Source organism: Lissotriton helveticus, chromosome 1_1 (assembly GCF_964261635.1).
Source record: "Lissotriton helveticus chromosome 1_1, aLisHel1.1, whole genome shotgun sequence".
Classification (NCBI taxonomy): domain Eukaryota; kingdom Metazoa; phylum Chordata; class Amphibia; order Caudata; family Salamandridae; genus Lissotriton; species Lissotriton helveticus.
In genome coordinates this window covers 1182702283-1182729250 of record NC_136057.1, presented here as the reverse complement: position 1 = coordinate 1182729250, position 26968 = coordinate 1182702283, and the positions used below count along the sequence as shown (strand labels likewise).

At 44.5% G+C, this 26968-nt stretch overlaps 1 protein-coding gene across 2 annotated transcripts in view; it reads right to left on the bottom strand.

Annotated features, from left to right (window-relative positions):
• GSAP (gamma-secretase activating protein) overlaps positions 1 to 26968 on the bottom strand; it is a 725614-nt gene that overhangs the window by 245836 nt on the left and 452810 nt on the right. For both annotated transcript variants that reach the window (XR_013608568.1, XM_078679324.1), the window contains exons 16-17: positions 20928 to 21151; positions 7856 to 7925 (exon numbers count right to left, since the gene is read on the bottom strand). Coding sequence is in view for 1 of the 2 variants with exons in the window: in XM_078679324.1 (XP_078535450.1) it covers positions 7856 to 7925; positions 20928 to 21151 (294 nt within the window). In the remaining variant the exon portion in view is untranslated. The remainder of the gene's footprint in view (positions 1 to 7855; positions 7926 to 20927; positions 21152 to 26968) is intronic.

The window sequence follows — 26968 nt, the reverse complement described above, 5'->3', positions numbered from 1 at the left end:
GGAGCTGGAGCGCCTCGGTCGCCCCAGTTCAGATGTAGCATCTTCAATCTTCCGACCCAGCTCTCGGGTGTATCGCAGCCATGTAACCCTTAAGTCGGTAAGAGCTGCCAGGATGTCGCCGCAAGTCAGGACCCGCTGCAGTTCTAACCGGTCCGCGCTTTGAGTGGACGCCGTCGGGCCGTCATATTGCTCAAGGCCAGGCAGGATAGCACGCCCAGGGAACAAAGAGGCACTCATCTCCTCGTCCTGGAAGACCGGCGCCATCACCACCCAGTCAATGAGACCACAATGGAGGGAGGGGGGCGACATCGATACCGGGAAACATCAGGCCGGGTCGCCGGTAGGAGCACGGCTCGTAATCCAGAGCGGCGCACAGGGAGAGCCCCTGCGCCTCCAGTCGATGAGGGCGACCCACGGCAGAGAAGGCGCTCCAAGATGGAGTCAGCTCAGCCCGTCAGCAGCGGAACAAAGAGAAGCGATGCGAGAAGGGATCCTGCCTCGCCAGTACACACCTCAGCCACGTAGGGAATCTCGCCACATCGGAAAGGGTATACACCATCTCCCTCTGCAGTCAGCAGCACCACCTCAAGCGTCAGCGCCTCCCCAGATCGTCCCACCGACACCGTTACAGCAGCGCCCAGCGGCGGCGGTCGGCACAGGGTCCAGGGGCAGCCATGGAGGACAGCCAACGCATCGAGTTCTCCGTCAAACCAGCAGGCAGAGACCTCGGAAGAACACGATCGGAAACAGCGCGTTTAAATCGCCGTTACACCGCAACATAGGCACAGGATAAATAGCAGGATGTCGATGCAGGAGTGGAAGGCTCGCGGAGCCGGGAGCCTACACGTCCGTCCCGTCGGCCATCTTGGCTCCTCCTCTCAGTAAGAACATTGTTAAAAAGTGCAGATACCCAAAGTTTTTCTTCGGAGGTTGCTGGGCCCTTCCCCCATTGGAGCTATCAACTTACAGCGAAAACCTAAGGTGTTTTTGAGGGTGTCAGAAATTGCGGAAGGTGTCACTTAAGACATATGGCCACTTAGACTCCTAACGAACTTCTTTCTCATAGACACATTTTTGTCAGCCTTACAATAACTGATTATACGATCTTTATTATCCTAAAAGCTTGCAGCAGAAAACATTTTTCACATTATCAAATCTGCGAATTGCACACATTAATATTTGATACTCCATGTAACCATGAAATATCTGTGAAAAAGTGTTTCATTTATAAGAAAATAATGTTGTTTAAGTTAGCATAACTAGCCCGCATATTTAAATTACTTGGCTTCAGCCTGCTTCTCCTTACATTCATGTTTAAGTTGCTGAAGAAAACGTGGTTTTTGAAATTACATGAACAAGTTTCTCTTCTGTATTTTCCCTCTTCGTAAAATAGACAAAATCGGAGTCATTTTAGGTTGTTGCCTTAAGAGGAAGCCATGTTGGGATGCTCTCACATGTTGAAATATTTAAGGCTTTTGCCTAGGCTTGTTCAATGCTTTATTTACTTTGTAAATTCACTATTGTAAAGTGTTGCAAAACTACTACCTTATGAGCTAATGCTTATGCAGCCAGCACCCCAGCTTGGTTTACATTTAGCAGGACATTCATTTTCAGGGCTCCAGCTCCTCCTGACATGGTACTAAGGCTGAATCTTCTCACAAGGCAAGATGTATGGGCTGTGCATCTAGCAGCGAACGCATTAGTGGTACCAACAGAGACGGCCTCCCTTTCAACTCCATCCACAGCTTCCCCTCTTACTATACCGACATTTTCACAACAAATGTATGTAAGCGTGACATCTACGAAACCGGAAAAACTGTGTCTATGATGTGGCCCGAAAGGGCCAGTGCCCAGGCTCAGTCAAACTGCAAATGTTTACATGCTCCATTTTGATATATCAATGAAACCATGACATACTGGGTACTGCCACCCACAAATAAGTGATTGTGGTCTTAAACAGCACAACATTAACAGCAAAGTTTCAGCTCCATGACCTAACACCTTAAGTGCGGAGGTTTTCTTCCCACTACTCCCATGCTCAGCCATGTGTTTCCATATTTAGAGTAGTTTGCAGTTGTGGTTCCATAACGTCCTTTCCATTAAAGATATCCAAGCAAAGGTTTTTTCCTTTTCTCCATACATGTTGGGGATTTTAATGGCACCAATAGTTTGGGGATTGTCCTAGGGGGAACTGAAAAATGAACAAAAGTGCAGCAAACCTTTTTTTTTTTTTTTACATGTCTGCCAGCAAATGCAGTTCAGCCTTCCATCCTTAAATAATTGGCATAATGATTATCAGAGTTGGGAAATAACACTCATCACTTAACCACTCCAATATTGCGTCCGCACAGCTATGAGTGCTGCATCTGATCTCTACGTCCTGCTGCATTTGGAAACATATTTTGGCTCCTTATAGGCAGACCTGCTGCCATTTTTAATGGAAGTGACTGGCTCCCTCACAGTATGCTGGCTACAAACCACAGTCCAGCTCAGCCTGTTGCCTGTTATGATAATTTGATGGTTTTAATCATTTCTCACTTTTGTTTTAGCTTGATTTAAATTTACTAGTTGAGCTCCCTTGCAGGGGAGCCTGCAAGTGTGTCTCAGGGGTTGCTAGAACCCAGGTGCGTGTTTTTATTTCCCCCACCTGTGTTCTGGCTTTGCGCTGCAAGGTGTGCTAAGCCACCCCCATGGACACGCCTTCGGTCCAGGAAGGGCCATTTAACCACTCCAATGGCGCCTCACGCATGCCAAAGGCAAGCAGGTATCGCACTGAGAGCTGGTCCCCCCTGTCCGTTTTGGACCGGCCTCGAGGGCATCCCCATTTATCCATGGGAAGCTCTCCTGGAGCTAAATTAATCTGGCAAGTGTCCTATCCCACATAGCTTTGACATTGCTAACCTTCATTTTGAAGGTACCACCACATGTTCCACTTGTAACTTCCTACTCAAATTGCCTCACCCGACCCATAACTGTTTAGTGGCCTTATCCAATGCCCAATCTACCCACCCTGTTAATCAGTCTCTACTGCCGTGCATGCTCCTTAACGCGAGGTCTCTTGTAAGGCTTTTGGAAGTCATTCCCAAGGGCTATGATATATATAGGCCCGACAGACCACTCAAGCACGGTGGTGGCCTAGCACTTATTCACAAATCCAATCTAACAGTTCTCAAGAATCCTTTACCCTCTTCTTTTTGCGAAGCTCTTGCCTTCAGTCTTTCAAAGGCATGTTGATTTATCATCCCCCTGGTTCACGGGCAATCTTTGCCCAAGATCTCAGTATGCTGCTGGAGACTAACATACTCCACAATGATTACACTGTGCTCTGGGTCTTTAACTTCTACCTTGAAGCGCCAAATGACCCGGACACTGTAGCCCTTCTCCACACAATGTCCACACTAGACCTCTCTCAATTGGTATGTGGCCCCACGCATTTAGCCGGCCATACTTTGGATGGCATTTTTACCAACAATGACTTCTTGAACTTGTCACACTCCCTTCTATTAGCCTGGTCCATTCACAATACTAATTTCTTCCTGATCTCCACTAAGTAGCTACTCACTCGACACTGTTGCACTTCCCAAGCGGGTTCTTATCGTTTATTGCATAAAACTGACCCTTCTACTCTTGCTACCTCTCTAGACAGTTCTCATCCCATCTTTTACGACGACCCTGATGAAGCCGTTGCCCAGTACAACCAGTGGCTACGCTTAGCCACCTTTACGATGGCCACCCCTCAAGCCGAATAAACCCACAAAGAATGCACCCTTTGCCCCCTGTTTTTCAGACGACTTATGAACTTCCAAACAGACTAGCAGAAGGCAAGAAAAAAAATCTGGAGTTGCAACTATGATATGGAATAACAGGCTAAGTACAAGTCATGTTTAAGCATCTACAAATCAAAAACCTCTAAAGATAAAGCAAAATATTTTACTAAAAAAATGGAACTTGCCAAGAATTCAACCAAAGAACTGTTTCGGACAGTTACTATGCTTACAAATCCATTGTATGAAACTTCCCCAAGCCTTCCTCAGTTAGGTCCCAGCTTTTCCACCTTCACACCACCATCCACTGACACAATTGCAAGACTGATTAAGTCAGCCAGATCTGGATCACCAAATGACCCTTGTCCCCCTAGGGTCGCCTCTCTGTTTGCAGATAACATGGCTCCGGTACTCACTGATATTTTCCAACTCATCTTTCAGCAGTGCCTTTTTCCAGATGGTTGGAAAAAAGCATCTGTTCATCCTCTTCTTGAGAAACCCTCTTTGGATCCATCGGATCCAAATAACTATTGTCCGATATCACGCCTCCCTCGACCAGCCAAGATCGTTGAGAAAGTAATGAATTCTTAACTGAGTTTATTCAATCTCATAACCTACTGGATTACTCTCAGTTTGGGTTCCGTTCAGACCATAGTAACAGCCCTAATTAAGGCTAGCAAAGAGATCAGAATGGCTCTAAATGCTGGCGGCAAAGCTGCCTTGACACCATTTATCACAACTAACTGTTATCTCATCTTACTTCGATTGGTGTCACAAGTTCCTCCTGGGACCTACTTAGATCATTCTTAAAATCACGTGAACAAGTGGTCAGTCTGGACAACTATGTGTCCGTGCCTTTCTCCCTTCCTTGTGGTGTCCCATAAGGATCTTTACTTTGGGCCATATGTATCAAGATACCCATTTGCGATTCTCAAATAGCGATTTTTAAGAAATCGCTATTTGAGAATCGCAAATGGGTATGTATGTACAAAATCGCATTTCTTTTGCGATTTCTTAGAATTCCTTAATTGCGATTAGTAAATTGCGAATCGCAATTAAGGAATACTTTCCCATTCATTTCTATGGGCCAGGAGGCCCATAGGAATGAATGGGAAGTTATTCTCAATTTGCGAATCACAATTTGCTAATCGCCAATTGAGAATAATTTCAAGGGTGAAGGTGTCCAAAGGACACCCTGTTGCACCCCTGAAATATGCATGGGTGCACATGTGGCGCACATACATGCCCTAAGGGCATGTATGTGCGTCACATGGCACTTTGAAAAATGCAAAAATTTGCATTTTTCAAGGAATTCGCAACTTACCACCAACTAGAAGTTGGTGGTAATTTGCGATTTCTTAAGGGCATTTTGCTAACTTTTTTTGCTACATACATTGCATTTAAGGAATTGCACAATTTGCGATTCCTTAAATGCAATTGCAAAATAAGGAATCGCAAATTTTGCGATTCCTTATTTTGCACCAGTTTTGCTTCATACATTCCATTTAGCAAATTCGCATTCGCAAAGGCCGAAATTCTGCGAATTTCGGCCTTTGCGAATTTGCATGATACATATGGCCCTTAGTCCTACGCTTTTAATATTTACATCACTCACTTAGCAGCACTTATCAAATCTTTCAGCTACGCTCTCACATCATATGCCAGTGATACTAAAATCATGGTCTCTCTCTGCAGTGATGGACCAGATTTGAGTACTTGCTTCTGCAATAGCTTGCGGGCAGTCAGCACTTGGATGACTGCAAAGTGCCTTCAAATTAATTCTAGAAAGACTGAGGTCTTGCTTTTTGGCACCCATACTTCATTCTGAAACCTCAACTGCTGGCCCCATGAGCCGGTAACTCCTCCAACACCAGTCAGTAAATCTTTCAATCTTGGAATCATAATGATTTATAAACTTTCCTGCGTAGACCGAGTCAAAGCAGTTTCCTCCAAAGTCTTCTATACACTCCAATTTATAAAAAAGATTTTTTATTTCATTCCAACGCAACTTCAACAATCAATTGTTTTCTCTCTTGCCACATCCCGGCGTGATTACTTTAATGCGCTGTATAAGTCTGTTCTCAATAAGCTGCAAACACTTCAAAACGCAGCAGCACGTCTTCTCTTCAATGTCCCAAAGTATCAGTCTGTGTCTAAACCCCTTAAAAGTCTCCATTGGCTACCGATTAAACAAAGAGTTATGTTCAAGGTTCTTTTTATCGTTTTCAAAGACCTGCATGACAGAGTTCCTGAATTTCTGAAAAACAGCCTCTGCTGGTGCATTCCTAATAGGGCATTAAGATGTGACTCTGTTAAATTTGTGTCTATCCCCAAATTCAAACGCACGGTCTGGGGTGGCTGCAGCTTTATGTTCAGTGCTTCCACTGCTTGGACTAGTCTACCACTCTACATCAAATCTTCCACCAACCTTCTTACCTTCAGGAGATCCCTTAAAACAATGTTATTTCATACAGTTTAAACTTAATTGTCCCTTTTCGCTGGACTCTGTAGCTAGCGCCAAGATGCCCCTGGGCATTTGCTGCACTCAATAAATACATATAACATAGCAAGGCAAATACGTGTGGTATGTGCTATATAAATGGTCAATATAACCTAAGAATTTATAATTGGTGGTAGAAGCAACAGGATCCTATTTAGATGATCGCTGGTTATTTTTGAGGGCTTTGACCAGGTTAACATAGATATAAAACCCATGTGGAGAAAAAATGCAGTCATGTTCGGTTGGAGTCGATTCTGGGCACGAGTGACCTAATTTATAGCACAGTGTAAGATGATCCACATGACAGCGCTACCATAGAATTGGTGAAAAGCATTTCATTTGTTGTAAAATGTTTGGACATGCAAGCTGGTTTATGGCACGTGCTCATATCTATGTCCTAGCTCTACTACCACTTTTCACAGGATACATTGGCAACAGCAGAATCTCTTCTGATTAATATCCAGTGGCATTCCCCACCTGCTGCCCGCTCCACTGTAGGCACTGCTGCAACACCAGTTAAACTAACATGACCACCAGGTACATGGATTAGAACATCTTAGTCCCTCCTTGAAACAGGTCTTCTCTATGTCAAACCCTTTAAAATACAGAGTGCAGTAGGTTCTGTATTGACCTCAATGCTCTCCAGTTTTAATACTTTTTAGGCAAAAAATGAAGACTTGATCTCATTCGATAAATAAAGCTACACAAACCTTTCTTGCCTTACTATGAAAAAAACTCTTGCTCATCCAAAATGAGGTGCACAGAACTAACCTTTTGTAATAGAAGCCTGTTTAAGCTGCAGCGCAAACAAATCGCAAAACTGGGAGCATACACTTTGTAGAAACATAAGTTACTGGTATCAAGTAATAGTCTAATTTACTGCCAGGCAGATTAATAGATAGATCCACGAACAAGGCTTATCCTTGATAAACACAATTAATTCTTAACTACAGTAATCATAGTGGAACTGCGATGCCCCGGCGTGAATGGTTGTGCATTATGTGACTTTCAGCTCTAGGCATAATGACTCAATCGGGACACTTGCCAATCATTGCTCTGCAAACACATGGGGAAGGAGTTTGGTGATGACATTCGGATTACCAATGGGAGTCTGGATATCAATAGGACAACTCTCCCCATCAAAACAATTTGGAACAGGTAGACAATTGGCTTGTATTTCAAAAGAGAAGCGATGGACTGCTGGGCTGGATAGAGCAGTTTGACTGTCTTGTCTCAGTTCAACCCCCTCACTCCCAAAAACAAATGTTTTAAAAATTTAATTACAACAATGCATGAGCTATACTTCAATCAAAGGCAAACTTCTGTAAATGCCATAGCTCAAGTTAACCTCATCAAAGCCCTCAAACATACAGAGTGATCCTCTAAATATAATACTTTTGTTTCTACGACCAATGATATATTCGGAGATTTTTACTGTCTGAACCAGGCACTGGAACGCTGAAGATTTGCAAGGGAGCCTGAGGCTTTGACGCATGTACAATAGTCATAAACATAGTTTATTTAAAAGCACGTTTTTCCAAAGAACAAAAACACAAAACAGACAAAAAAATACAAAATAACTGAAACTTACTGATTATGAATTCCTGTATAGGATCAAAGGTGTGGCACGTCGACGGATTATCACAAATCCACTCAGCCACCTACATTTCGGGAGTACAAAATGTAATGTATATAATGCATATATTAATGTAATAGCATATGTGAAATCCTTCCACATTTTCATTGTTTGTATTGTAAAGAAAAGGTTTTAACAAGCGACTACATTTTTGCTTTTTTATGTGTACTCATTGCTTATTCATACACTTGTGGGGGATATATTCACACAGAGAATAAACCAAGCAAATTTAATTTTAAGTGAACTTTGTCTCATGAAAATAAACAATGACAAATTTTCTTAACATGGTCTCTTCAAAAAAGTAGACTTTTTCAAGCTATTTTAGCCCTGAGGGATAAACAACCATTCATAAAGCTGACAGACAAGCAATTTAACCATAAACAAACTCGTACCTCAGGAGAAATCCCTTTTATTTTTTTAACAGATGCCACGATTTGGAATTTGGAAAAATAGCTAAGAGCATCATTACAATGGCGGGCGAACTTAGTCCGCCCCCCAACACCTTGACGGTCGCATCCTGCATATTGAACATTGTGGTGGGCGGTGCTTCAAGCTGCACCTGCTACAATGTCCAAAATGCTTGTTGTGCATTGGCATGCACAAAGTGACAGGCACCATGCGGTGCCTGCCTCCTTGTTCATGCCAATGTTAAGTGCAGCCCCGCCACCCGTCCAACCCCCACTGGGGGCCCGCAACGGGCCTCCAAAGTGAACACAGCTGCCATTCCATGGCGGAGTCTCCGCCATGGAAAGACTTTGCAAATGGCACATCCTAATATGGATGACATATTGAGGGACTTTTCCGCCCAGTCGACCGGCGCAAAAGCTGCGGACGGTCTTTCGGTCTGCCGTGGTGCCCCCGCCATACTAATATGGTGGGGGGAGAACAAGGGACATTTGGCGGGCAGATTGCAACCGCCGGCCCGGCGGGGGCGATCCGCATGCAATCGTAATGGACCCCTTAGTCTCCAAGTAGTCTTTGTCACCACTCTTAATGTATAAATATTTACAGAAGCAACAACTTAATTGCTAGTTCAGGTCCCCTTGTTAAGCAGTTAACAACTTTAACTGAACCATTATTTGTATCATGGACCCCCATGGATTCATTACAGGAAGCCGGGGACCCAGCCTAAGAAATTTCAATGATTTGAACAGCAAAACAATACACAAAACTACAGAAACAAGCACTCAAACAAAAATGACATTTTATTCAATTCACACACATAAAATCAACATTGAAATTGAAGGTTGGAGCTCTTATAAATTCAATTGAGGCCACCTATCTTCCATACTGTACTTTATTTGATGCACTTGCACTGCACCCACGAATAAATCTGAGGATACTAACTTAATTTTTAGCATCCAATTTCAAATTAATTTACATTAAAAGATGTTTTAACGTTTTCAGTTTTATATGTTGCTTCTTTATTTATAAATACTTTACGAATCTCTAGGACCCCAGACCAATGATGTATGCTGTTAATGTCAAAGAAACTAAAATATTTTTAATAACTATAAACTAACAGCGTGGACTACAATATCACTGAACTTAAGTAGAGCTGAACTTTACACTTGTGATAATTGGTTCCACCCTCACCGCTCCTTTAACCCACTCACTGCTATATCACCATCAGAGCTCTGCAACCTGTTCCTTTTGCACATAGTGGATGGATTGTTTTGAAGTACTACATAATATCTGTTTACACTCCGTGAAACCCTTGAGCAAGATTAATTTACAATCGCTCTCTGAAGTAAGGCTCAGTGTATGGACTTTAGTGCCACAATAGTTGCTCCTAAAACACAGTACGCAAGCCAATGTACCAAGAGAGGTAAAACTCTGTACACTGAAGAAGGAGATAGCTTTAAGATGACAGAACAAACACACTGAACATTATTTACATCTACCACTGCTGGACGAGGAAGGGTTCGTTTTGAAATTCTCCCAGTCCTGCCGCCGGTCCCTCTAGTCTACACTTGAAACCATTTACAGTTATTATGATTAAAATTCTTTGAAAGAGTCCAATGGATAAACAGACTAATTGAGTGCAGGAATGGACCAATCCAGGCAAGTACATTGCAGCTCATCACCCAAAAATTCAGTAGAGGCACCCAACATTTCAAACAGGTGCAGCGCCGCCTGGAATTGGACAGCACGTTTGTGCACGAGCATTCAAAATCTTTTTGAAGCGATTAGCACCTGTGTGTTACTTAGAATGAGGCTGGGCTGCTCCAAATAATAATGATGTAATATGTCACAACTAATTCTCAATATGTAGAAAACCAAAGTATCAAAACAAACAGCAGTTGACGAGTGACAACAGTAAGACTTTTATGATGCTGTTGTAGATAAGTGAGAATGGTGTCAGAATGTGCGTATTCACTGACTTATCCACCTACATATTACTCTTAGAGCCACATGTACAAATTTTAGGGACTGCGATTTCCTAATTGCGATTCTTTGCAAATAGCAATTCGGAAATCGCAATTCCAAATGTGCAAAAACTTACCAGTTTGAAATAGTGAATTCTAATGGTGTCATAACTGACCTACCTCATTGTTATTATTAATGTGGTAGGTTACAATTTGAAACCCATTGAGAATTGCAGCCATCACAGGGATGGTGCCCTGTTGGGGTCAGCAGACCACCATGTCTGTGACTGATTTTTAATAAAGCAAACTTATTTTTTTTTGCGATACAGCCACTTTCTTAAAGGAAAATGGAATGCATTACAAAGAATAAAACCAAACGTCCAAGTTTCATTTTTATAAGAGTAGGCAGTGGGCCCATGGGCTACTGCGTGCTCTTAAAAAATTATTGTTTCAACATTCACAAAGGAGAAGGTATCCTGTAAGGACCCCTTCCCACTTGCAAATGGTTACCACCCCCCATTAGGTGTCACAAAAAAAACAATGTCAACAGTTATTTGGTCGCAAAACATTAACACATGCCAATGTGATTCTGTATTAGGAAGCAACACCCTAAACCCGCTTCTTGCAAATACTGAATCAATAAACATAAATTGTGATTCAGTAATATCTTACCAAATTACAATTTGTACGTATGAAAAAGCATTTTTACAGTAGATAACAGCCAACTTGATGGACCAAGCTGTTTCCGACCGCAAAAATATTTTTTTAATATAGATATATATATATGCCCCTTAGTAAGTTAAGTACCCACTCCAGAAATCAGTCTGTAACCTACATGTCAATTATGCCTTAACTATACATGTTCTTTGAGCGATTAAGTCTGAGCTAGTCTGCACTGATGAAGGGATTGGAAGACTGCACCTGCTGCCTTGTGTGAGCGTGGTCCTGCTCACAATACTGGAAGATTATACATGATACACTTGCAGAGATAACAGGGCACTCTGACCTAAATAATTTGACAGCAAGAGCTTTGGACATCTATAAGCATTAAAAGCACCATAAAGTTGAGGCACGGTATGCCAACCTAGCACTCGTATTGGCCAAGCGTGCCATCACACTGCACTGGAAGCCAGATAGACCACCGCTGCCCCACAGCCACCACCTGCCACAACACTCTCATCCACTGGGCAACTGCAGAGTACACATCGCTCGGAAAAGACAAAACCAGAAAGCACTGTAAACGCCTAATCTCCATGGAGTGGGCCGCTCCTCTTATACGGTTCCATGCTCAAGTGAGAAAAAACACCCTCCCACAGATATCTGTTATGCACGTAGAGAACAACAAGTAGCACGCCCAAAGACCCTAACAGACCAACTAAAGATTGGAAGAAAATCTCCACCAACCAGCTTTTTGCACTCTCCATTTCCCACCATTCCCCCCATCATCGCTCATACCTTACATGCACACTTCAACAGGGTTGCTCATAGAAGCAACAGCCTCAACAGATCACCTAACCACACTCTAACTAGACTGAAGAAACCATGTTCATCGACTGTACTTGCAGCTGCAGTCATACTGTCACTGTTATACTCCCAACACTTGTGGAAATCTACCCATGTGTGCTTGATTATCGCTGACCAAGTACTGCTACAAGATTTGAAAACCAATACCAGTCTGAAAGACGTGGTACTATCACTACCTGTAACACTGAATGCTAGTTCACTTGTGCGGTTGTTAATCTTGTTGCCTTCCTTCTCTCCTTACCAAACGTAAAACCAAATGGATTTTGTTTTAAAAAAAGATGCCCTATGTTTCACAATTTTGGATGTGAAATATTAAACCTTTAGTCCTGAAGAAGGTGCCCTTTACTGCAGGAGCAGTGTTGAAACTTGCATTCCAAAACATTTCAAAGGAAAAGAAAAGCAGGGTCCATTGCCGTGTCCTACTTGTTTTATTCTTGTGGGAGTGAGCCACCAGTAAAAAAGACATTTTTAGCTCAACGATCCACAATTGTAATATAGGTTTGGCAGTTTAACAAAAGGAGAAAGTAAATGGAGGCATACGGGATGTAACCTCATCCAAACTAGGCAACCTATAACAAGGAGATTGAACAATCAGCCAAGAGAGCTTCCCTTGGATACCAACTTCCCAGTGCATAAATGTCGAACCTACTATTGAAGCATGCCACACAAGGTATGGGAAGGTCATCTTCCTATGTGAGTACATTTATGTGCGGCAATTCGACAAGAGGCTGACTGTAGCTTCCATGAGTTTTGTGGTTCTTGTTTATTTACAGAGAGCGCACAGCAGTCCTTTAACTCATCGCATTCCCTCTTCGGTGTGTTAGACAGCATCATGTAAGTGTGAGACAATTGTGTATTGTTTCTCCTTTTACTGCCATGTTTTCTTTGCTTATTCTTTGTGTTAGGGAGCATTACAGTACTACTGTTCATGTTCTATCTTTGCTGTGTCTTAAAGCTTGCCAGAATAATTCCCACAACAAAAAATACAAAACTTGTTAATGCTGCAACTTAAACAAGCCTTGACGGGCATACCTGGGCAAATAATATGGGGGGGGGGGGTGATTTTAATTGTCTACAAAATCCCACAATTGATTCATCCAAAAAAGACCGACGCCAGAATAAACCCCAAGATGCCATTGCTTTACCAAGTTGCAAAACAGACCTGGATATCTTTGATTACTGGCGTTTCCATAATCCATCTAAACGCGAATACTCTTGCCACTCTGGAAAATACAACTCAGCATCTAGGCTGGACTTCTTTTTAACATCCCATGGTCTACAAGTTCGCAACTACGAACATCTACCTAGCGCATTTTCAGGCCATGCATTACTTAAAATGGAATTAATTATAGGAAACCAGGAAAAAGAGGGACCTAGAAGATGGTATTTTAATAAATTGAACCTTGCAGAACCACAATGGTGTACAGACATTGAGGAGGAGATAGAGGAATGTTTTAATCTGAATAGAGGGTCTGCTCCAATCAATGTGATTTGGGACGCGTTTAAGGCCACATTGAGGGGAATAATTACCTCCAAAGAAATACCTAAACAGAGGGCAAAAAGAGAGGAGAACATTAATGTACAGAAAAATCTTGTACACGCGAACCAAGAGCACTACAGAGTCAGATCTCAAGCTTCTGGGCAAAAGGTAGTAGAAGCAAAAAAAAATAAAATGAGGGAATTTTATTACGATTTAAGTGACGCAAATAGTAGTCTTTACGCACAGAAGCTCTATGAAGAGAGTGAATACACAGGCAGACTCTTAGCGTGGCAAGCTAAAGAAAGTCAAGTCCGCAACAGGATAGATCACCTCTTTGATCCTATTACCAAAGTGCATGCTAAGACCACTGAATCTATAGGAGAGATGTTTTTAAAACACTATGAGGGAGTTTATCAGACAAGTGAAGGGGCTGAAGTGAAACCATGTGTGAATTTTTAGGGGCACTTCAAATTCCCAAATTAGGAAAAGAGTATAAAAAATTTTTAGTTGAGGAGTTCACAAAGGCAGAACTAGATGTGGTAATCAGCTCCCTCCCTAGCGGCAAAGCCACTGGTGAGGACGGTGTTCCCGCGGAATTTTTCAAAAGATTCGATGGAACCCTTCGTAAAGAGTTCCTGCTACTAGCTAATTATTTATTACAAGGAGGGCCCCCGCCGGATTCTTTTCGCACTGCAATTGTAGTCAGTATTCTGAAAAAAGGAAAAGATAAGGAAAATACGAACTCATACAAGCCTATAAGTCTTTTAAATACAGACTACAACATTTTTACAAAACTTCTGGCGAACCGGCTGAATAAAATAGTAGGATTACTTGTCGGTCCAGATCAGTGCGGTTTTATAGCAGGAAGACACCTCCATACCAACACAGAATGTTTACTGGAGGCATTGGATTTTTTTAACGTTAATAAAGTGGAAGCACAGATTTGGCTTTTAGATGCTAAAAAGGCTTTCAACCTTGTATCATGGGACTGCCTTTTTGCGATTTTGCACAGCTTTGATTTTACGATCGATTTTATCTCCCTCTTGAAACAACTATATGAGAACTCTAGGGCACAGATTATTATTAATAATATAAACGTTCGGACATGTCGAATTAACAGAGGCACGCGCCAAGGCTGCCCCCTATCGCCAATTTTATTTGCCTTATTTATTGAGCCCTTGGCGATTGCAATTAGGGGGAAAATGGCCGGCACAGTACCAGTAGTCGGAATGACGAATATAAAACTCTATGCCGATGACATTGTTCTTTTTCTAAACTCAAAGCCTACCAGTCAAGTGGAAATTTTAAAAATCTTCTCTGATTTCCAAAAACTGGGAGGCTATAAGATAAATACAAATAAAACGGAAATCATTTTATGTAATTGCACGGTAGACACTTTATTAATTGAATGTAGGCAGATATATAATACTCTCCCTAAGAGATATTTGGGAATTTTTATTTCAGAAAACCTGGAAGATCTTTATCCGCTAAATTATATACCTCTATTAAAAAGGGTTGGCTCGCAATTAGATCGCTGGAACCAATTGCCGTTATCAATAATGGGTCGTGCCGCCCTAATTTGCATGTCTATCCTACCACTTTTTTACTTCCTTTTTGGTGCAGCTCCTTGTGCAATTCAGGTTTCATTTTTTAAGAAAGTGGATGCTATGTTTTCTTCCTTTTTATGGGCAAATAAGACTCCGAAATTAGCACTCAGCACTTTGAACCTCCCGACCATACAGGGAGGGTTGTCGCTTCCAAATATTAGAGATTATTATTATGCTACATTTGCGCATCATAGTTTTAGGTTTTTTTCACATAAGATCACGAAGCAGATCATTTTTTTATGAGGAAGATGTTGATTGAACTTAAAATCAATGACCCAGTAAGAATCACAAAATACCCAAAGTAGGTACGCTATAAGTCTATACAGTGGCTATTTAAGCATAAACCCCAGCTCCTGAAATACTATGATATTTTTAGAACAAATAGTTCAACTAGCTTAATGAATTTAAATATAGGAGAGATGGGTACCCTGGATAAAAACATTGTGAGACTCTGGAAGGATAACGGCTTTGAAAAAATTGAGGATTTTCTACTAGGGAATAGATGGAACTCTTGGGAGGAAATTGAAGGGAGATCCAGCATTCAAATACAATCCTGAAATGGTCCTTTATCAGCCTCCATGCCGAACTAAGAGAGTTAGATATAGGTAACTTATTTAATAAAATACATATAACTGAAGCGCTAAATAGTGCGACGCAGAGGAAGATTAGCACTTGGATAAAAAATCTCAATGAAGATAACTCAGTCGTATTATATATTAAGGCTAGAGACAGGTGGAGAAAGAGGGAAGATATTGAGATTAATAAAATAACATGGGATAAAGTTAATAAATTTAACAAGTCCATTTTCCGAGGTGCTAATTTTAAGCAAATGCAATTCTTCAGCAAATGGTTAATCTATAGAACACCCTCATTCCTCCATAATATATATCCTCAAGTGGAGGATAAGTGCTTCCGCTGTGAAGAAAAGGGTACCTGGAAACACAATTTGGGAGTGTACCAAAATACAGGAACTCTGGAAAGACATAGGAAAATACCTCAGTGATATAATCGATGTCACAATCACATTTAATGAATTAACTTCAGTCTTTGGTTGTTCCCCTAGTTCCACTCCCTATGACTAGTCCTTGTTTATAGCATCACTGGTAGCAAAATCTCTTATTCTGCAACTTTGGAAAACGGATAAAGTACCAACTCTGAATGCATGGAAGGCAAAAATATCTAGGATTCAGGGAAGGGAAAAAAAATATACACTGAGGTCAGGGGCCCTTAGAAAATACATTAAATACTGGAGAGTGTTTGAATGCTATTTATTGATTTTCAACTTCTTTCTCTTTTTTTTTTTAAAATAATATTGGAAGTTACGGTTAGTCTCTTCTACAATCAATATATTGCACATTGCACTTTATAAGTAATATATTCTCCTAGAATCTGAATTTGTATTTTTATGATATACTAATCAGCCTGCCTATTTTTCTATAATGTATTTTGTACTTTATTAATTCTGTTGCGAAAATTGGCATGTAATGTTTACCCATTGTCTATGAACTCTCAATAAAAAAATATTTTAAAAAATAAAATAAAATACAAAACAATGCCTGCTTTAATTTAATGACACATGTGAATGATGGAAGCCTCCCAATATATGTAAGCAGAGCTTATTCTGGTTCAGAAACAAGGATTTGTTTTTAATGGATAAGGCTTTGTAAAATGTAAAAACGTGGCAGACAATTTGCTTGATGTCTTGTATAACACCTCTGGCTAATTCTGGCAATTTAGCCAACAACACTTTGCATGCTGGGGTTATGAGTCCCTAATGACAGAGTAAAGAGCAAAACTACAAACCCCACCTTGCAAAGTGCTGTTGTCAGTAAAAACGGGAATAGCTAATTGTATAGTAGGTCATGGTGAAACTTGGTAGATTTATAAAATGTACAATAAATGTAATTCCCGACAGTATGCCTTTTAATTGTGGGCAATCAATTGGTAAACACTCCACTTCCTGAGCCCATTTTTGACTGAGACGTTGGTGAGATGTAAGTGGGGCACCTGCAGTGCCACTGGTATGCCCCCTGCCACAAAACGGTGCAGCACGGGCTGTCAGTACTGTCGTGCCAGGGTTGCCTGTGCCCAAGATCCAGTGTGACTGCCCTACTATCTTCTGCTAGCAACAGTCTCAAAATGGTAGAGGTTGGCAAGCCACACAGTTCGAGCCAGGCTTGAGCCTGAAGCCTGGTTCTGGCTTAAATGAGGTCCTGTTGGAACCTGGAGCTTATTATGAGTCGAGCTTTAATGTGGTTTCCGCCTCTCATCCTCTTTCTTCCCTGATGCAGAAAGAGGTTAAACAAAGCACTAACATTGGAGGTAAAAAGTGGAGTGTGAGGGGACACCGACCAAGATCCATCCCGGACCCGTATCATATAAAGAGAAACGCTTACCAGCAAGAGGTAGGACCACGCGAACGGTCTATCGGAGGATAAACACACCCTCCGCATTCTGCCCACACAGGAGACGGTCCCGGGTGACGTCACTGGAGGAGGACGGAGTTACCCCGGAAGGGAATTCCCGGAGGAGGAGAAAAGGAGCCAATCGGATACAGGCAGGCACGAAGAAGCCGGAGGAGAGAGGAAGACGCTGGAAGAAACGGGAGGACAAGAAGACACGGAGCTGCAGGAAGCCGAAGAACAAAGAAGAAGACGGAGAAGAAGACGAGGCGTGGTGCGAGGAGTGGTGAACCCCGCAGTAGGAGGCTGGAGAGCGGCCGCAACTCTGGAGAGTTGCCGCAGAGCCGGTGAGTCTCTTGAGTCGGGAAGGGGAGGGAGAGGGGTGACTAGGGTGGAAAAAAGGACCCGGGACAGTACGGGCACAAGTGTTGTTTATACACCCATGCTTGCACAACCTCCGCCAACCCCATTTTGAGTGTGGTCTTCATTGTTTTGGGTATTTTTCACTTGGGCACGAGTGTTTATTTGTGCACCCCCCCTATTTGCACAAACTCAGCAGCAACTCTAATTCAGCAGGGGCTTTGTTGTGCTGACATGATAGTTGAACTCAGTGTCAAGCCTGCCCTGTCCCTATTACCCTTTTGCCACTTCAAATAAAACCCCTTTTCCCTCACAAATATCCCAGTCCACCCTAACAGTGTGAACCACAATGGTGAAAGGTGACGGTTAGCCCTAGTATAAGGGCTTGTAGCTGTGTAAAGGACTGACGGCTCCTTATTTCTTTTACTCTCATGAGCCTCCGGGAGAGAAGCCAAGACCAAGGAGAAGACCAGACTGACGAAGAGTCCCCAGAAGACGACGTCTCCCCGGAGAGAGAAGAAACTGAAGAGCCACTTAGAACTGTTATATCAAAGACTGTCAATAAACAACCCCTACTGGCTCACTATATACAGCCTCCTCGTCTGTTTATCCGGCCTGCACTCCCACAGGGAGACACATAGAGAATCATTTAGGTGCTGTAACTGTTAGGTCTCTGTTAAAATACAAGGCAAGACCTAGTTACTTGCTGGGGACTTCAAATGATAATTGTATTTGCGTGGCCGATGATGGTTTCGGGCTTGCAACCTGAGAGCACTTAGAAACAGAACAGGCAGATGTTAACTCATTTCAGATTGTTGGAGGCCCCAATCTAATGCGAAACAATGACTTAATTGTACTTGGGGGTGGTGGCGTTCGTGCTACTCGGTCTGAGCTTACAGAATGTAAAGGGGTTGAGGATATTAAGCTGCATTATTAATATATGGCCTTCATTTATTGTTGTACAATGATATAGGAGCAATAAGAGTGTTCTAAGAATCTCTGGGAGAACTGATTCCCTCACACTTACACTTCTATGTGATTTTGCTACAAAGTAATGCATAAACCCTGATGAAGTACTTTCAGAGGAGGAAACGCATTGGCCGGGCTGTTTCATTGATGTTTTGAAGAATAATAAGGGGAATTGTTTTGAGACTTCACACTTCGGCTCCCATATTATTTTGGTCTTGGAGAAGCGAATATTGGAAACGACACAATAGAATTAGGTGTTATTCGTGAAAGGAGGAGAAAAGAAAAGAACACGCTCTAGAATACAATTGTTGGACTCTTTAGGCACTCCCATTTGTGTGTTTGGGCCTGTAAAGTGCCAAACTAAGGTATCGGACTACAGGCCATTCTGGTGACTCATTAGCAAATACATATGTGAATTAGACACTTGAAATGAGAGGAAACCGAAGTACGCATATGTAGGCCTGTTACAATTTGTGTCCACATTAGGAATAAGTCCTGGTTATTTTCTGTAGATTACACATTTAAGTACCTGAACTGTAATGGTCGCTCACTAGGTAAGCTCTGACCCCCAGCAGCTCAAAACACTATTTAGTTTTTCAGAGTATCTGGGGAGGCTCTGCCCCACTTCTAGGCAAAGTTATCCGAGTAGGTTAGTTTGTTAAGGTCCACTTGTCTGAATATTTCACAAGGTCATGGAAATTCTTCTTCAATTTAGCTGACCAGAGGGCCTGCCTTAAACTGGGAGTGGACTTCAGACTTTAAAGGTTCGAAAAGAATACATGAGCATATTGGCGTGGCAGTTGGATCTAGATATAAAATCATGTTCTCTGCAGTGCCGAGATAGCAGAGTTATACTGGTGCCTTCACTGACATAGGCTGCCTTGTTTGCCAGATTAAAATATTGTACAAAAGCATGTATGGTAACCCCTTTCTTTTTGCATATGAAGTAGCATTAAAGCTGGTAGTAAACATAGCAAAGATGTTTGTAACCATTTTTTTTGGGTTACACCTAAGCAAACTGTAAGCACAGCATTTTTTTTTAACCCCAACGATGAATAGCAACCTTTGTTCTTCCATTACATGAAAGTGAATATTAATAATCCTGGATACACAGTGTTTATACCAGGCACAGTTCCTGCATGAGGGCGTATGGGGCAGAGCACCACCAGTCTCGGAAGAAGGAGAAAGAGATTGAAAGAAGACTGGTCTGAGGCTGCGGCACTTAAACTGTCTGGTAGCAGTGCAGCACGGCTGTGTACAAACACACCTTGCGCATGTGTGGTGGACGACTTCAATATCACCCAAATCATGCATGTGCAGAGAATGTAATGTGTCTGTGAGGCAGTGGTGGGGGCAAGCAGGCGCTGGTTTTCCAGGGCTTCGGTCGGATTTTGGGCTCACCAGAATCTCACAAGTAGCTCACAACATTCTTCTAGGATCCTGCCTCCCCCACTGACTGGATGACCGTTGATACAGTCACCCTATGACAATAGGAGGCGGGATTTCAAGTACTGCTTCCTGCGCTGGGTTCGTATTTCCCTCCTTCCTTCAACCAGCTTCAACCCTGTCCGAGAGAAACTCCATGATCAAGCTGAAAATAGTGAGTTTGAGGGCGCCTTGTCTCGTTTGTCAAGCTGCCTTAGAGGCCTAGCATGCATCATCTGCCTTCAATCGGATCACCAAGCCGGATCCAGGTAAGAAGAACATTACTTTATTTAATACAGGCAGTCCTCGTCTTCTGCTTGGCTGTTTATGTATCCATGATGCACTTTATGTGCTTTTGGTTGTGAAAATAAGTGTGTCACTGCAGCCAGGCCTGTGTGCTTCATCCAGGGTGTGCCAGTGTTAAAACCCTCAGTGCTGTGCTGGTTCTAGTTCTGGTTTCTGTTATTGTGTGTGGCTTGCCAATAGTCCCGATACAGTGATACATGTAATTTGTATTGCAGGGTTGATCGGGGCACATTCTATAGACGTAAAACGTACATATAAATAGCATGTGCCCCGATCACCTCTACATTACAAATTTCAGCATGTCCTTCTTTCCAAAATGATTTCACTTTTACGTGCTGCACCTGCCTCACCACTTTCCAAAGTCACTAGCCGCTACTGGCTTATATTAATATGCATTAGTTCTAGCACAGCATTACCTGGGGGATAAACACTAAGCAAACCAGATTTTCGGACTTGTGAGATAAATTCACGTCTAATAAGACTACTCTATCAGAGGTATCAGCAGATGCAGATGTTTAAGAAAAGCAACAAAGACCCCATAAAAGTTTATACAATACATGATTACTAAGGAATGAATTTGCTTACCTGGGATTCCCAAAATGGCACATCCTCAAAATTTAATAGTGCACAATGCATTGATGCCAAACGAAGACAATCCCATTTAGATTTCTTTAGTAAGTTTAAAACAGATGACTGGTTTATGCTTGCATTAAACATTGTTCCTGAGGAGAAATCTATCACTCCTGCTTTTAGAAAGGGTTGTACACACCCACGCTTACATGGCAGAGCATTTATTTTGGCATCATCACCTAAGAGGGAAAAAGAATACAAAAAAGAAAGACCCTAAGAATAAAGTCAAAGAGAGGATGTGATATAACTGATTTTAAATTAAACAATACATATTCAACTTATGGGATTGTGGTCCATAATCGACCTGAATGGCAACATTGTTTAATAATAACCTCTGTTTTAATCATGCGTACACATTCTGGTAATATGTAGGTCAAACTGAACTTCAGGTAACCAGCCAAAAGAAAAACATATATTTTGTTCTAAAAAACACGAAAATGTGTTTCTAGATAAAAGTAACAGAGCATGAAAAGCATGCTGTTCCCCACAAAGCACTGGGTCCCAGAAAGGCAACCTTTTCCTTCGAAAGTTTACTGAGTTTTGTCTTTCACAAAAATGCTGGGCACTTGTTCGGTTCACTTATGAACATTTTTTAGAGAAAGTGGAAAATTTTAACAGGCAATAACTGTAGGAAGCTGGCTCTATATATACTATACCAAAGTAAGGTATAGTGTGTACAGAGTCCAGTGGAACCCCAAAGGTAGGCAGAGGTAAAAGTTGATAATACCTTACTCTATTTGTGATAGTGTGGGCAAGCAGTAAGGCTTTATCAGAGGGAAGTGTTAAGCATTTGTTGTACACACTCAGGCAAGAAATTATTTCACACACTCAAAGACTGAACTCAGACCAATTTGTTTGTATCAAAAATATTATTTAGTTATTTTATTTCTAGAACCAAGCCACGCCTGGTGCAGGTAAGTGAAATACTACTGTGCAAGATTTTTGAAATGATTTACAGTTGAATGCAGTTCAAATGCAGTTGGTTGAATTACATGTAAGTCAATAATCAGAATTACTTTTCGGTTACTTTGTAGATTACAATACTCGTTAGTTCGTGGATTACTTTTTAAGTTACTTTTGCTAATCAGTGTCATATGCCTAGATATCACACTGAGACTTTTTCTAGACAAAAGGTAAGTAATTCACTTTTGGTACATTTGCAGTTTTTCGGTTTTCATACAAACCAACTCCACACAAGCATTTTCAAGGGAAAAGCAGTCAATGCAATCCTATGGTAAGAAATTAAGTTAACGGTTTGCAGGTAAGTACATATTTGGGGGAGTTTGTATTCTAGGATTAGAACCAGGGTTACCCAGGGTAGAGAATGCACTCTCAGAACACCCTCAGCAGCCTCTAGGGCAGCCAGGTGGAGAGTGCTAAGGCCCAATGCTATCCAATGGGGGATAGGGGGCCTCCAGTTGGTGACTGCTCACGAGCAAGCCACAAGGTTGTCGGAACCAAGCTCCCAGGATTTAGCTCAGGGCAAAGGGGGATCTGAGTTAGCACACAAGGTGCACCCACAGCGGAACAGGGGCAGCCATGTGCAGAGTACTGATTTGACGTGGAGTGCCCTGTTGTTTTCAATGGGAGTTGCTGGTTTTTGGGTTTTTACTGCAGGCTTGGTCCAGAAAGACGTCTGTGAGGAACCAACAGCTAGGCAGTTAAGTTGGAGGGCTCAGGGACGTAGGTGCACTTCGGGTTCTCTTCTCCAGAATGCAGGGTGCCTGGATGCAGGGGTGTCTTTTGAGATCGGATTTTACCTTACCAGGCCCCTTGCGGTTGGCGGGGTCTCCGTGCAGAGGCTGCAGGCGACGTTGGGAAGTCCTGGAAGGGTCAACCCATGGTGTACTCGGACTCGAGAGTGCTGCGGGACCACGCTGGGATTGGTGGGCCACTCGGACTCTGGCCATAGGAGTCGGGTTTAGTGGTGGTTCCAAGGGCAGGTTTCTTTGTCCTCAACAGGCTCGGAGTCTTTCTTGGCTGTTTCTGTTGAACAGAACTGCTGTTCACAGGAGATTCAGTCTTTGTTGAAGGCAGTCAGTCATCCCAGGAATGCTGGAGATAGCTGGCTGCAGGACAAGGTGACTTTTGGCACAGAATCTCTGGAAACTGCAGATGGGCCGGTAGGGCCATGGCCAAATCAGTTCTTCTCTGCAGACTCCTCTGCTGGGCGTCTTCTTTCGTCCTTCTTCTTTGGTTGCAGGAATCTGCTATCTTGGTTCAGGGCTGCCCCCAAATACTGTATTTAGGGGGCATTTATGGGGTCGCGAGGTCAGTAGACAATGGGCTACTGCCCTTAGGGTGACAACACACGTTTGGTGTGCTCACCCCACGTGGGGGAGTGGGCACAATCCCTAACCCTGATTGGAGAGTGCCCGCCAACTGCAAGATGGCGTGCATTGAAGAGTGGGCTTCACCTCGCCTCCCCCACCTGAGGGGTGGGGTTGGCAGAGGTGGGCACACCTTCTGGGCTGGTCTAATTTTTCCCGCCTGTCTTCCTGCCGAAAAGGAGAGGAGACCGGAACGGGCCTACTCCTGATAGCAGGAGAGGCTGGGATTTACGTTACAAAGGCAGCAAGGCCTTTGAAGCTCCCTTGCCAGATGGCTCTTCTTGGCCTGGGGGAGGTGTGAACACCTCCGCCCAGGAAAGGCTTTTTTTCTGGGCTCAGGGAGCAAAGACTCCCACCCCAGGGGTCCAGAAACATGTCTTGTGGTGGCAGGCTGGTGTGTACCAGTCAGGGAACCCACCTGAGGCTGGTCGTTTTTCAAGGGGCATCTCCAAGATAGCCTCTGAGTGCATTTTTCATTAAATCCCACAATGGCAACAGAGTGGGTTTAATGTGCTGAGAAATCTGATACCAAACGTCCCAGTTTTCAGTAAAGCCATTATGGTGCTGTGAAGTTTGTAATCACAAACTCCCAGCACTATATACTCTTAATTGCATTACTGCACTTAAAATGTCTAAGAATTGGTCTATACACTGTAGGGGTACAGGGCTCATGCACCTGTACACTCACCACTGGTATAGTGCACCCAGCTAGATGGGTGGATGACCTATGCCAGGACAGTGGATTGTAGGCATGGCACACAGGGATGTGTGCCATGTCGACGATTCACTTTGTTCTGCACCAAAAGACGCAGCCTGCAATGGCAGTGTGTGTGCGTGTGTGTGTAAAGGTACAGGGCCTCTAATGGTGGCACAATAAGTGCTAAAGCCCTTAGAGGCCTTCCCTGGCCAATCAATCAATCAATCAATCAGTGACACTTATAGAGCGCGCTACATACCCATAGGGTCTCAAGGCGCTGGGGGGGGGGGGGGGGGGTGCCGCTACTGCTCGAACAGCCAGGTCTTCAGCTTCTTCCTGAAGGAGAGGTGGTCTTGGGTCAGGCGCAGGTCGGTCGGGAGGGAGTTCCAGGTCTTGGCGGCCAGGTAGGAGAAGGACCTTCCTCCTGTAGTCGCTCTTCGGATGCGGGGGACGGCGGCGAGGGCGTGGTTGGCTGATCGGAGGTGGCGTTTGGGAGCGTAGAAGTTGACTCGGCTGTTGAGGTAGCTCGGGCCTTGGTCGTGTAGGGCTTTGTGTGCGTGGGTGAGGAGGCGGAAGGTGATTCTTTTGTTGACGGGGAGCCAGTGAAGGTCTCTCAGATGTCCGGAGATGTGGCTGGTTCGTGGGATGTCGAGGATGAGTCTGGCTGAGGCGTTCTGGATCCGCTGGAGTCTTTTCTGGAGCTTGGCGGTGGTGCCGGCGTAGAGGGCGTTGCCGTAGTCCAGTCGGCTGGTGACGAGGGCCTGGGTGACGGTCTTCTGGTCTCGGTGGGGATCCACCAGAAGATCTTCCGTAGCATGCGTAGGATGTTGAAGCACGCCGAGGAGACGTTGTTGACTTGCCTGGTCATGGAGAGGGAGGAGTCCAGGATGAAGCCCAGGTTGCGTGCATGGTCTGTCGGTTTGGGTGCGGTGCCCAGGGCGGGGGGCCACCAGGAGTCGTCCCAGGCGGAGGGCGAGGAGCCCAGGATGAGGACCTCCGTCTTGTCCGAGTTCAGTTTCAGGCGGCTGGTCGTCATCCACTCGGCTACCTCTTTCATCCCTTCGTGCAGGTTGGCTCTGGCGGCGGCGGGGTCGTTGGTCAGGGAGAGGATCAGCTGGGTGTCGTCGGCGTAGGAGATTATGCTAAGGTTGTGCTTGCGTACGATGGCCGCGAGGGGGCTCATGTAGACGTTGAAGAGGGTGGGGCTCAGAGATGATCCTTGGGGGACGCCGCAGATGACTTCAGAGGCCTCTGATTTGTACGGTGGTAGGCGGACTCTCTGTGTTCTTCCGTCGAGGAAGGAGATGATCCATTCCAGCGCCTTGTCCTGGATTCCGATGTTGCTGAGGCGCCGTACTAGGGTGCGGTGGCAGACCGTGTCGAATGCCGCGGAGAGGTCTAGGAGGATGAGGGCCGCTGTTTCTCCATTGTCCATCAGGGCTCGGATGTCATCGGTGGCGGCGATGAGGGCGGTCTCGGTGCTGTGGTTGGCTCGGAAGCCGGACTGTGAGGGGTCGAGGGATCCGTTCGTCTCGAGGAAGGCGGCCATCTGCTTGTTGACGGTCTTCTCGATGACTTTGGCTGGAAACGGGAGAAGCGAGATGGGGCGGTAATTCTTGAGGTCGGTGGGGTCCGCTGTTGGTTTCTTGAGTAGAGCGCTGAGTTCGGCGTGTTTCCAGCTCTCAGGGAAGATGGTGGTGTCGAAGGATGTGTTGATGATGTCTCGCAGGTGGGGTGCGATGACAGCGTCGGCCTTGTTGAAGACGTGGTGAGGGCAGGGGTCGGTCGGTGATCCGGAGTGGATGGAGTTCATCGTGCGGATGGTGTCTTCGGTGCTGATCGGGGTCCAGGCGTGGAGGGTGGTGGTGGGGGGTGGTTGTTCGGTCATGGTGTGCGTTGGTTGGTTGTTGAAGCTGCTGTGTATGTCCGTGATCTTGTTGTGGAAGTATGCAGCGAGGGAGTTGCAGAGGTCTTGCGAAGGGGTGATGTCGTTGTTTCCTGCGCTGGGGTTGGAAAGCTCTTTCACGATGTTGAAGAGTTCCTTGCAGTTGTGTGCGTTGTTGTCCAACCGGTCCTTGTATGCTGTTTTCTTGGCGGTGCGGATCAGCTGGTGGTGTTTCCGGGTGGCAAGTTTGTAGGAGGTCCTGTTGTCCGGTGTCGGTTCCCTTTTCCAGACTTTCTCGAGGGCTCGGCAGTTCTTCTTGGAGCTCTTGAGTTCGTCGGTGAACCATGGTGCCTTCTTGCTGCCGGGTCTGCTAGGCGGGGCCCTCAGTGGGGCGAGTTCGTCCGCGCAGTTGCTGATCCACTTCGTGAGGTTGTCGGCGGCCTGGCTGGGGTTCGCTGTGCTGGCAGGAGGGTGCTGGCTCAGGGAGGTGGCGAGCTGGTCTGCTGTGATCTTGTTCCAGCTTCTGCAGGCGGCCTGTTGCTGGTGTTGGTGGGTCGTCGTTCTCTTGAAGGTGAAGTGGACACAGCTGTGGTCCGTCCATTGAAGCTCTGTAGTGTGGCTGAAGTCGATGTCTGTGCTGGATGAGAAGACGGCGTCGAGTGTGTGTCCGGCGAGGTGGGTGGGGGTGGACACCAGTTGCTTGAGTCCAAGATTGGCGAGGTTGTCGAGCAGGGTGCTGGTGTTGCGGTCGTTGTTGTTCTCCAGATGGAAGTTGAGGTCTCCCAGGAGGATGTAGTCAGCGGAGGGGAGGGCATGCGGGCTGACGAAGTCGGCGATGTCCTCGCTGAATTGCGTGCGTGGTCCAGGGGGTCGGTAGATCAGGGTGCCTCTGAGGGTGTTGTTCGGGTTGGTGTGGATCTGGAAGTGCAGGTGTTCGGCGCTGGTCAGGGTGTTGTCGGTGCTGGTCGTGAGACGGATGGTGCTCCTGTGGATGATGGCGATGCCTCCTCCCATTTGGCTGGCGTTTCGGTCCCTCCGGACGATCTTGTAGCCCTCCGGGATGGCGATGGCGATGTCGGGAGCT